Source organism: Triturus cristatus, chromosome 8 (assembly GCF_964204655.1).
Source record: "Triturus cristatus chromosome 8, aTriCri1.1, whole genome shotgun sequence".
NCBI lineage: Eukaryota > Metazoa > Chordata > Amphibia > Caudata > Salamandridae > Triturus > Triturus cristatus.
The window spans coordinates 1380183580-1380196223 of NC_140591.1; the positions used below are offsets into that span (position 1 = coordinate 1380183580).

Here is a 12644-nt window from a genome sequence, read left to right on the forward strand (position 1 = left end):
TGTAAGTTTCCAAGTTGAAAAGTGCATACAAACCCGTTTATATATTTGTTAACAGGAGACCTACACTAATTCAACTACTGAAATTCTGTTCCTTGGCGATTTCCAAATCTAACATGCACAGAGGATAAACACTGGGTATAAAGAAATAGCAAAGCAGAAAAATCATTTTGGCGAGAAGTTAGCCAAATGGGAAAGAAACATAAAATGTAAGTAGTCAGTGTAAAACAAATACACACCTCTGAAACAGACAATCCCATTCTCAACAGATCTTCTGCCATTTCGAGAAGTGCACCAGCAAAAACCAGGACAAAGTTTGTTCCATCACCAACTTCTTGTTCTTGCATGTGAGAAGCCATGACAATCATTTTCGCTGCAGGATGCTGGACCTTGAAGGGATAAAATTTAACGCGGACTAAATATTTTAAACTATATAGGTGCATCCCAAAACCCCAAGGTTATCTACTTTCAATGCATTGGCCTCTGTGGGAACCTCCAAATGAAGCGGCACTGAGCAACGTGCAGCACATGCCTTAAAACCTAATTTTCACATTTCCAATAGTACAACTAAAATGGTTCACGTACGGCCAATAATACAAAACATTTCACTCTTTAAAACCCACTCTATAAAAAGTGGTGTGCAGGCAATTAGGTTCTATTTGCTTTTGTCTTGATTCAGAGGGCAATTTCTTTTTCTAGATTTGCTCGATTTGTGCCATATATCGTGAAGAAGTCAGAGGGATTAACCAGCATAAAAATCTTCAACCACAGAGCTGTAGTTTTTACTAAAGAAAAAATGCAAAAAGTAAAAGTTAATATTTCGGGCTCAGGCTCATTGTTGTAGTAAATATTTGAGATGGACCAGCACCATATAAAACATGTGGTGAATATTTTCTGAAACTTCCTAAGGGACCCACATACCAATTACACACAGACTGACTGCCATTGCGTGTTGCGTGAAATGGTGCAAACCATGAGTGAAAACACAACATGAAACACTCCTGTGTCATGCCGAAGTCAATGAATCCAATATATGTAAGTCACCCCTACAGGAGGCCTTTGAGCCCTAAGGTAGGGTGCATTATATTTTATGTGAGGACATACATGCATGAGCAGATATGCCCCTGCAATGCCTAGTTCTATTACTGGATAGTACAAGTGATCAGGGAAGCCATTTTAAAAGCATGTGCTGAGCATGGTTACATGATGGCTTCACTAAAAGTAGGATGTTTGGAATCAAACACCTCATAATAATGAACCCATACAGATGCCAGTGTAGGATTTGTTAATACATGCACAACGAGGGCACCTTAGAGGTGCCCCCTGAACATCTACCAGCCCTTTAGTGTGCCGACTGATTCAGTCCAGCCTGCTGCCACAGACTAATTTCTGACCCGCCCCCAGGGGTGAGAGCCTTTGCTCTCGGGAGATCAGGAACAATGCCTGCTATGGTGAGAGGCGTTATTACTTCCTCCCCCAGGAAAGGCTGGTAAATTAGCATTCCGAGGCAGGGGACTTTAAAGAGCCCACCGCCTTTTAGTATGCAAGTCTGGCTTCTCTCAAAGGAGAGGATGTAGACCCCCACCCCCGGGTCATCTGGCACCAGGACAGGCAGGACAATTAGCTATGCAGGAGGCGTGTTACACTGCCAGACTGGGCACACCTCTAGGGTGACCAAGTCTGACGTGAACGCGAGTTTTGAAATTCCACCATATTGTGAAAGGTGGAATTAGGAATTCTGGGACAGGGTGATGCACACTCCTCACAGAAGTGGTCATCTAGGTGGTGTAGTAACCCCAGGGATAAGTAGCTGATTGGTTACTACCACTCACTCCCTGTAACATCTCCATGCCCAATATTAAGGGGATCACCTAATACCAAGACTTCAGATTTCAAAGAACACAAAAGAAGTGGACTGAGAAGACTGCTGACCCGAGAAGCACGACTCACTTGGTGCCAACCCTGCCAGCCTGCCGCTATGCAGACTCCAAGAAACCCGGAGGGTTGCCAGTGCTTCGCCAATTTCCAGAGAAACTTACTTGGAGCAGAGGAGCTATGCCCCTGCAGCCGCCGGTACCAAAGAAGTAAGACCCGGTACATCGACCTGTCGCCTACGGGGACCATCAACGCAGCAGGCATCCAGGAAGCAAAACAAATACCAAGATGCAAGTCTGTGACCACCGCCACCAGACTCCTCAAAGCCCCTATGCACCTGCGCACCAGAGTCCTAGTCAAAGGTAGGTGACTATGCCAACGGGGCCCGAAGAACCACAAGAGCCAAGTCCACACTGCGGTTAGCCGAGACTGATCTTTGTTGCCGCCTGCAGCATCTTCATGCAGGCTCCTTCTAAATGCAAGAATCTCCTGCACCAGATCCCCATAGCCAGAGGAGAAGTAGATCAAAAGGTTCCCCTGTGTGACCGAGAATCTCAAGGGTTGAGCCCCCCATGGATTCCCCAGTACTTGCTTGCAGCCTGTATGTAACCGGATCCTTCTCCCATTGAAGTAAATGAGACACCTGCCGCAGTGAGACACCTCTGCACCCGGATGCCCCAGAGCCTCCTAAGGTGACCTGTTCTTGTGACCTTGGACCATGCCCCTTACTCACCTCAAGTCCAGAAGAACAGTCCAATAAGTCGCTGACCAGTGTCTGAAAGCAATATATGTTTTTCCTCCATAGGGTAACAAAGGCGGTCCAGAAAATGAACAAAGGGCCGGATTATGAGTTTGGCGGTGCAGGATGGCACGCCACCACCCCGCACTGCCAAACTCGCCAACCCGCCAGATTACGAGTTTCCTTGCAGTTTCGCATTCCCACAGTGGTGCCTTTCAAAAAGGCACCACAACAGGAACGCCAAGGGAAGTTCCTGCACGGCATGAACTGCTAAGTCCATGCCATGCAGGAACTGAGCAGGTATGCACACAGGGGGGGAGGGGTGTGTGTGGGGGGGGGGGAACCCCATGCCCCCTGAATGCATCCCATCGGCAATTAGGCATTAGGGGGCCCTGCAGGGACCCCTGTGTTGCCACACCGTAACTAATAAATGCAGTCTCAGCGCCGTAGTTAGGGTCGTGGCACCGCCAACCGTATTGCTGCCTCAAGACCATCATGCCAGGGATAGAGGATCCCTGGCGGCTGCAGCGGTCCACTCACGGTCAGACCGAGCTCGTAATACGGCAGTCAGACCAAGGTGCAGCGGTCCCCGACCACTACCACGGGTTCGGTGGCTCGATGTACCGCCAAACTCTCAATCAGGCCCCAAGTGTCCATTTCGGAAAACTGTAAAAATTCATCAGTAGAAAGGTACTAACCTGATTCCGATCTTTGTATCTAATTTATATAAAAGTATGTGTTATTTGTATAAATTGGTGTCAGATTTCTTTAAGTGTGCGCCTCATTTACTGCCTTTGTGAAGATAATACATGCTTAGCACTACCCTCTGATCTTTCCTTTGGGGTTTGCCTTGACTCTCTACACACCATCTCATTTTGGTGACTGTATAGCGAGCCAGCTACATACAATCACTAAGTTTCTTTGCCCTTAGTGACAGCAGCCAATTAAACAAGGCAGCTTGCGTAGCGATGCTGCACCAGTAGTGTTTAAACTGACATTACACTGTCCCGGACCAATCTGTTTTTTTTAACCGGGCAGGTCCACGTCCCACAATCTACGAACACTTTTTGCTCTAATGCACTATCTCGCACCACATGTCCCGGCGATCGCGGCCTTGCTGGATGCCACCAAGGTATTCGATTCCTTGGAGTGGGGATTTCTTTTCCTGCTGCTCCAACGGATAGATCTCAGCCCCATCTTTATGCAACAGCTAAAACTGCTCTACGTTATGCCCACAGCGCGCTTAAGGATGAATGGCCTGGTCTCTGAACCCATCAAAATCACTAGGGGAACAAGGCTGGGGTACCCCTGGTTTCCCCTATTTTTCGCCATAGCAACTGAACCGCTGGCTGCTAGAATCAGATATCACACACATCGCAGTATTGGGTTCACGACAAGAGGTCTGACAGTATCATTATATGTGGATGACATCACGCTATACATTACTGACCCGAAAGACAACCTAGCACCCATGACGAGAGAACCGATTCGATATGGTGAACTCTCAGGGGTGTGAATAAATTGGGGTAAATCTGTTATCATTCCCCCTGACATCCGGCACTCGGCCTTTCAAAACTGAATACCAGATTACATGGGCGACAGGGCCAACACGCTATCTGGGGATATGGATAAGCAATGACCTCAACGAACTATGGTCCGAAAATTATGGCAGAGTGGTTGATTGGACTACAGTAGTAAAACACTCCCCCCCCCCCCCCCCCCACTCCCGTCTCTGATGGGGTGTATCGCGGTAGCTAAAATGATCATCCTGCCCAAGCTGCTGTACCTCTTTGTTAATATCCCCATCACTCTAACCACACACTTCTTCAAAACACTGCGCTCCCTTATGATCGAACTGGTATGGGCGGGGCGACAACACAGAATAGCATGGGAGGTACTCAGCCTACCCCAATCACAGGGGGGGCATGACCGCACCAGACTTTGCGCTAAATGCCTACAGCGCGCAGGCGCATTTCCTACACTACTAGGTGAACGCTACACCCTTCCAGCCACACGTGGCCATTGAAATAGATAGAGCGGCACCGATACCACTTGTCACCGCTATATTTCAAGCATACAGGAGGCCACGTGATGAAGTGAACACAATTGAGGCGCTGCGATGGGCATGGACGGGGTGGCACAAGAGTGAAGCTAGACATGCTCTACGCCCCCTCTATGCAACTGGCAAACCACCCACAGATACCCCCACACAGGCTACTTTCTTACACGTGGCGTGGCAATGCCGCCCGGTTGCTAACTTCTGGGTACGCACATGACATAACCGGACACAAACTGCCGTGCACGTCACGCAGCAACGCCGCGAGCGACAATACTGCTGTTCCACCCAGAAGAAGGAAATTAACTGCTATGCTATTAATTATGGCCAATGCAAAAAACAACAGTTTATGGACAGAATGCAGAACAATGTCATACATTCACCCCAGTACAGAGATCTGGGCCTAAATCCATCGTTTTTTTGCTCACCATGCCATTCCAGTTTGAACCCAGCCATATGCAAACCAGTCTTGACACTCTGCCTCATGGGAACAGTCCAGCCCGAACTGCCAAGCCAGGTCTTCCCTGGACTGGAAACAAGCATCCTAGGACCGGTTACGGGGTTTCACCCCTCTTCAGCCAGGATAGCTTGATTCCAGTGGCATGGCAGTTTGGGCTGGACTGTTCCCACGAGGCACAGGATCAAGACTGAGTTGCATATGGCCAGGTCCAAACTAGGGTGGCATGGTGAGCAAAAGAATGATGGATTTAACCCAGATCTCTTGACTGGGGGTGAATGTTTTGATTAGTTCTGTATTCCGTCCATTAATTGTGTGTCTTTTGTTAATTATGGCCAAGCATCAGGAGGCCCTTCAATGGAGAGTGGTTCTATTGCCGACTACTAAGAACTGGACAATCAGTGTAACACACTGTAAGACACAACTGGAGACAGAGGGAACTGATGCCAGCGAGGTCCCACCCCCGGGATATCTGGGGGCCGTTTGTAAACTGGCTAAACACAGTCAATATGGACGACCTTTAACGTGCCTAAAGGGAAACAATATCTCACTGCCGCCTAGGGCTGAGATTTAACTGCCCCCAACCACTGTACAAGCCGGACATATGAAGTCATACGATAGCCACTGTAACAATAATGTAATGCTGTTGATCATCTCGGTCATATGTTGTATTAAGACTTGGATGCTATCACACCACCGCCCTGGTGGCGCAGAGCGATGCCTGATGACTGTTTTGTTGGATTGTGATTCAGGTTTTCACAAATGCCAATAATTTTTTTTTTTTTTTTAAACCAGACATTACACTGAGTGCATCTTTCCTTGCAGAAGAAGCAAAGGAGTTAAGAGAAAAAAAACACAACATCTGCAATAACTCAATGGCATAAAAGCTATAACATTGGTAAACAAACCCTGTCACAGCTATACCAGTGTTAACGCATAGTTATTTTAGGCATTGCGTTGAGATGCAAGTAGTGAATACTCTTCAGTACAAAACATCAAACTGTTGCAGAAGAGTAAAAAGCAAATGACAATGAGGGTAGAGGAGGGGTGAAGAACCATGGCTGAGGAGACTCCGAACCATCCAGGTTTATGCCAATACACTGTTGCAGACAAAGGCTCATAATACAAGGAGTGGAAAATTATTAGTTGAAGGCGCAGGAAATCACAGCAATGGTACCTGTAACAGGTGAACCTCTCTGCTGTAAATGGGGAGTGTCACTTTATATCAAACATTCACTGCTTGCATCAAGGAAGACCCGCCAGAACCACTTGAGGCATTAGGGGATACCACTATTGTTGCCAATGGTGGTCGAGTTAAACACAAAAACCTGGAGCATCTGTTGTCAACCTTTTCTCTTAGTGAATAGCATTACGCTTTTGTGTTGTGCTCAGGCATGCCACCATGTACATCTAGCTTTCTGATGTCGCCTTGTCTGTTACGTCAATGTGGTTTTACCTTTCTAGTGGTCATTTCACCTACTTTCAATGTTTCTATGGAGTTGGAAGCCAAACTGAGTATAACTTCCAGTCTTGGCTTGGTGGCCCTCTCCTCATGTTTCTCCATATGGATTTTCACATTAGCCACATGAATACAAATCTTTAAGTGATTCTAAATGCTAACACATTTATCTACAGCTTATCCAGAAAATCTAACATGGTATGTAGTGAACTAACCACACGAAGCTAACTACAGAGGGCAACTATAACAGGCGTAGAAGAGGCAGGGGAAGAATGGGAATCTTGGAGAGCAGGGAAAAAAGGCTCACATGGGTAGAAGAGTAACAAACATACTGAATCACTAAACCATTCTCGACTTAAGGCAGCTGATGTGCCAAGTACAGTGGAGTACTGGGAGGGTGGCAGGCCTATTTTTGACACAGTGGTTTCAGCCTTCTGAGATTTTTCATTTATCCACAAGATGGTGTGGAGGCAGTTATGAACTGCACAATAGGACCATTGCCTAGACTCAAAGAAAATACAGCATGCCAGATACGCGACGTTTGATCTTTTACACTCTGAAATACTCTACACAAGTTTGCACTTGTATATTAAGAAAATGGAGCTGTAAATGGACACCTTCACTGCCCTCATGGCAGCATTTAAATCATACTACAAGAGATGCCTCCATTTACTGCCAATAAAAAAAAAAAAAGTGAAAGTTTATTTGCCACAAACTACATTTTTAGATCTGGCCTTAATACCGCTTTACCCATTTCCACTAGCCTGAGGATTAGCCAAAAATTCAGAATAAAAATACACACAAACATACACGGGCCTCCGATCAGCCATCCTTCATTGATTGTTCAACAGGAATTCACATTTCCCTCTACTGGTCACAGCATAAAGCATGGTGCAATGGGTTAGCCCACTTCATCCATTGGTTGCTTTGCACTGCGATTGCATTTTGCCTGATCACATATGCATAACTGGCTGCAAATAGGGTGCTCTTCTGTGCCTTTTCTTTTTTCAAAAATAGTTTTTATGCCTGCCAATTATTTTTACACACTGCATAAGTTTGCAAAAAAACAGTGCGTGCTTACCAAACCTATTGGCTTCATCAATGCTGGTTACTCATGAGAAAATGACAACTCATTTTTAATCTTCTGAGACTACATGTAGTCTGTACTAATAAAAATAGAGAGTTGGTAGAAGTGTAGTTTTGTTAGAAGCCTAAAACAATGACTAAGGCCCTCCTTACGAGTGACGAGTTTTACCCACAGTGTGGAACTGTGCCACATAAAACTTCAAGCATATACAGGCTTGGCATGATTGGGTCTGCAAAGTCCAAACCAGATATTTCCAGGCCCAGGGATATCAGTCCACGTTATATGAAGCAGCAGCTGCAGGCAGTAGCACAGCATGGCTTCCACCAGCCCCACGCTGCTGCAATAGGAAAATGCTCCCCCTGAATAGGCCGAAATCTACTCTGAAATTTGATTACACTTTCTGCCTGTTGTGAGCAAGTGGAAAATGCCACCAGTTCTCCAACCATAATCGGGAAAAGCAGCATAGAAAAGGACCTGGCAATACCAGGACCATGAAGTTATTCCCTATTCGAGAAAGAAACGCTGTAATCACTTTACTGTTATGAGCTAAATGAAAGCAAAGGCCAGTAGTTTATTTCAGTGTTTAGAATTCCGAAACATAACAAAAGTGACAGGAGTTAACTTCTGCTTGCTACTGGGGATCAGAAACTGCACGGTTATGCATTGATATAGTTAGAAATTAGCATTTAAAAAACCTTGAGAAATTCACTGAAAAAACCCCATATTTTCAGGGATGTTTTAGTTAGTTGGACATTTCACTCGTACAAAACCTGAGAAATTCCGCCGTTATAGTTAGTTCAGCTAACTATAACTCGCGCCCACGCAATGCACTGCTGATGACGTCACACATTACATCATTCATGACATGGTCAGTGACATCACTGATGACATCTTAAATGACTCACAATCAATGACTCTCGCGTATTGTCATTTATATACTGCAATTCTCACAATAACTGCCTTTTAGATATGTAGTTACTTGTACATGTACCACTGAGACATCCATTCACTCACCAACACACCCATACACACTCACCCACCCATACAGCTATTTCCACATGCACTCTTGAACCCATACACCCAGTGAATCAACCACTCACACATCTATGCACAGTCGCACACCTCCTACCCCCCCCCACACACACACTCCGGCACCCATACAAATACTCAGGGAGGTGGCGGTCCCCATGGCTGTGGGGGGCCGAAGTACCCCCAGCATAATTCAAATTATTTGGTGAGTGCCCCCGGGACCTGCCCACCCGGGAGCTTAACAATGACAAATGCGGGAGCCCGCGCTTCTTTTTTTTGTTCCATGGCCGGATTCATGACCCCAGCATAAATTCGGCCAATTTTTTTAAAATGCTTTTTTTGGGCCTGGGGGTCCTTGTGGGACCCCCTGAACAGGCCTAGGGGGTCTCTACCCTGCCCCATTTTCTTTATTTTTAGGTCTCGCTAGTGTATGGCTGCGCGCAAGCGCAGTCTCGCTGGCGAGATTTAGTGTTGACAGGGTATTTTCAGTAAGGGGCATTAAGCCCCGCCCCTCTTTCCCATTGGCCGGCGTCACCGTTTATGGTAAATGGCGGCCAGCCATTGGGAAAGAGGTGCCGGTGACGTTTTCGCTTGGCTTTGAGCCGTCCCATTTGGACGGCCTCGCCTGCTTTGCGTTGGTCGCAAAAGGTTTCTTATCATTATGGGGCCAAACACATGGCCCCATAAAGACGAGAAACCTTTTGGCAGGCGAGGCCACGACAGAAAAAGCCAAACGAAAACGTCATGGCAAGCGCTTGTGTTTATATGCGCTCGAGCCATGCTGTGCAGTCTACATTCCAGGTTGTGAATCGTAAAGTTTACCATACGTGCTGCTGCTACAGAGTGTGAGGAGGGGGGGGGGGGGGGGGGGGGGGGGGGGTGGGCAGGGAGCAGTGGGCCTTGGGAGGGATGAGGTGCTGTTGCCCAGGGAGAGGGTGGGAGAGATATGTGGGGCAGCTGGCGGGGTTAATATTACCAACTGAAATGGTAATAAACGGCAAGAATGTTATGGGGCATTAATAGAGTGCTAAGGGGAATAGTTGCAGGATATTTCCGAGTATTGGTGTATTCGCCTAGCTCACCTTTCACCAATTGTGGCTCGTCTGGCGAGGTCCCCGCCCGAGGGTGGATTTCCTCCTCAAGGCACATTTGTGGGGATGAGTGTGTTGGTGATGGAGCCACCAGATTGCTGGGGTCTGTGGAGGTCGGCGTGGGCTGCTTGGTTGCCGATCTAGGGTTGATGCGGTGTTGGAATGCCCACGGTGACTGGCGTTGTGGTCGCATATACTTTCGTGATGGGTGCAAGAAATTAAAGGACGGAGTAAAATTAGGGCGGGGGGGGGGGTAACAGTGGGAGCGGGTGGAGTTTGAGGGGAAGGGAGGGCGACACAGGAGTTTATTTTAAGCGTTTTTATATAACGCAGACTTTACCCGAAGGGGTCAGGGTGCCATCGGACGGAGTGGCAAAGGTGTTGTTCTGGGGTGTGGGCGGAATGGGATGGTTGGGTGAAGGAAGCGGGGGCGATCGGCTGAGGGTAGGAGGGGGGCGTTGTGGGTTTTGGGGGTCGGAGTGCTGCATGGGAGGGTGCGGGATGGGGCGTGAAGGGGAGGTGGGCGTTCCTCGGCGGGTCGGCTATGCGCAAAGGCTGGGAGGAGGCTTGGCGGCGGTTTGAGCACCATTCAGAGAGGATGGATGTTTTTGCCGGGCTGTGCTCGGCCTGCTGACATGTGGCTAGCTGTGGAGGATAAGGGGCAGTACGGAGGATTTGATGTGGGACGGCCGGAGTGTCGGCGCTGGTTTGGATGGGTGGGTGATGTGTGAAAGTCGCATGGCGCCTGGGGGGTTGGTTGCAGGAGTAGCGGTTGGGAGGGGGGGACTGTTTCTCGGAGGGCCGCAGGCTCACTGTGCAGGTTGCGACAGGAGGATCGGAGTGTTATTAAGCAGGCAATAGGCGGGATCGGGACTGTCAACTTTGGGCCAGTGGGATGGGGTGCGGTTTTTCAATCAATCAAAGACATTTCTAAAGCGCACTACATACCCGTAGGGTCTCAAGGCGCTGGGGGTAGGGGGGGTGCCGCTACTGCTCGAACAGCCAGGTCTTCAGCTTCTTCCTGAAGGAGAGGTGGTCTTGGGTCAGGCGCAGGTCGGTCGGGAGGGAGTTCCAGGTCTTGGCGGCCAGGTAGGAGAAGGACCTTCCTCCTGTAGTCGCTCTTCGGATGCGGGGGACCGCGGCGAGGGCGTGGTTGGCTGAACGGAGGTGGCGTTTGGGAGCGTAGAAGTTGATTCGGCTGTTGAGGTAGCTCGGGCCTTGGTCGTGTAGGGCTTTGTGTGCGTGGGTGAGGAGGCGGAAGGTGATTCTTTTGTTGACGGGGAGCCAGTGTAGGTCTCTCAGATGTCCGGAGATGTGGCTGGTTCGTGGGATGTCGAGGATGAGTCTGGCTGAGGCGTTCTGGATCCGCTGGAGTCTCTTCTGGAGCTTGGCGGTGGTACCGGCGTAGAGGGCGTTGCCGTAGTCCAGTCGGCTAGTGACGAGGGCCTGGGTGACGGTCTTCCTGGTCTCGGTGGGGATCCACCAGAAGATCTTCCGTAGCATGCGTAGGATGTTGAAGCACGCCGAGGAGACGTTGTTGACTTGTCTGGTCATGGAGAGGGAGGAGTCCAGGATGAAGCCCAGGTTGCGTGCATGGTCTGTCGGTTTGGGTGCGGTGCCCAGGGCGGGAGGCCACCAGGAGTCGTCCCAGGCGGAGGGTGAAGAGCCCAGGATGAGGACCTCCGTCTTGTCTGAGTTCAGTTTCAGGCGGCTGGTCGTCATCCACTCGGCTACCTCTTTCATCCCTTCGTGCAGGTTGGCTCTTGCGGCGGCGGGGTCGTTGGTCAGGGAGAGGATCAGCTGGGTGTCGTCGGCGTAGGAGATTATGCTGAGGTTGTGTTGGCGTGCGATGGCCGCGAGGGGGCTCATGTAGACGTTGAAGAGGGTGGGGCTCAGCGAGGATCCTTGGGGGACGCCGCAGATGACTTCGGTGGCCTCTGACTTGTACGGTGGTAGGCGGACTCTCTGTGTTCTTCCGTCGAGGAAGGAGATGATCCATTCCAGAGCCTTGTCCTGGATTCCGACGTTGCTGAGGCGCTGTACTAGGGTGCGGTGGCAGACAGTGTCGAATGCCGCGGAGAGGTCTAGGAGGATGAGGGCCGCTGTTTCTCCGTTGTCCATCAGGGCTCGGATGTCATCGGTGGCGGCGATGAGGGCGGTCTCGGTGCTGTGGTTGGCTCGGAAGCCAGACTGTGAGGGGTCGAGGGATCCATTCGTCTCGAGGAAGGCGGCCAGCTGCTTGTTGACGGTCTTCTCGATGACTTTGGCTGGAAACGGGAGGAGCGAGATGGGGCGGTAGTTCTTGAGTTCGGTGGGGTCCGCTGTGGGTTTCTTGAGTAGAGCGCTGAGTTCGGCGTGCTTCCAGCTCTCGGGGAAGGTGGCGGTGTCGAAGGATGTGTTGATGATGTCTCGCAGGTGGGGTGCGATGACAGCGTCGGCCTTGTTGAAGACGTGGTGAGGGCAGGGGTCGGTCGGTGATCCGGAGTGGATGGAGTTCATCGTGCGGATGGTGTCTTCGGTGCTGATCGGGGTCCAGGCGTGGAGGGTGGTGGTGGTGGGGGGTGGTTGTTCTGTCGTGGTGTGCGTTGGTTGGTTGTTGAAGCTGTTGTGTATGTCCGCGATCTTGTTGTGGAAGTATGAGGCGAGGGAGTTGCAGAGGGCTTGCGATGGGGTGATGTCGTTGTTTCCTGCGCTGGGGTTGGATAGCTCTTTCACGATGTTGAAGAGTTCCTTGCAGTTGTGTGCGTTGTTGTCCAGCCGGTCCTTGAATGCTGTTTTCTTGGCGGCGCGGATCAGCTGGTGGTGCTTCCGGGTGGCAAGCTTGAAGGAGGTTCTGTTGTCCGGTGTAGGTTCC

The 12644-nt window shown here is 49.7% G+C and overlaps 1 protein-coding gene across 3 annotated transcripts in view; it reads right to left on the reverse strand.

Moving 5' to 3' along the window:
* The window catches only part of CCT8 (chaperonin containing TCP1 subunit 8), a 123502-nt gene that overhangs the window by 77529 nt on the left and 33329 nt on the right, over positions 1–12644 (reverse strand). For all 3 annotated transcript variants that reach the window (XM_085623090.1, XM_085623088.1, XM_085623089.1), the window contains exon 4: positions 237–386. In XM_085623090.1, the coding sequence (XP_085479216.1) occupies positions 237–386 (150 nt within the window). The remainder of the gene's footprint in view (positions 1–236; positions 387–12644) is intronic.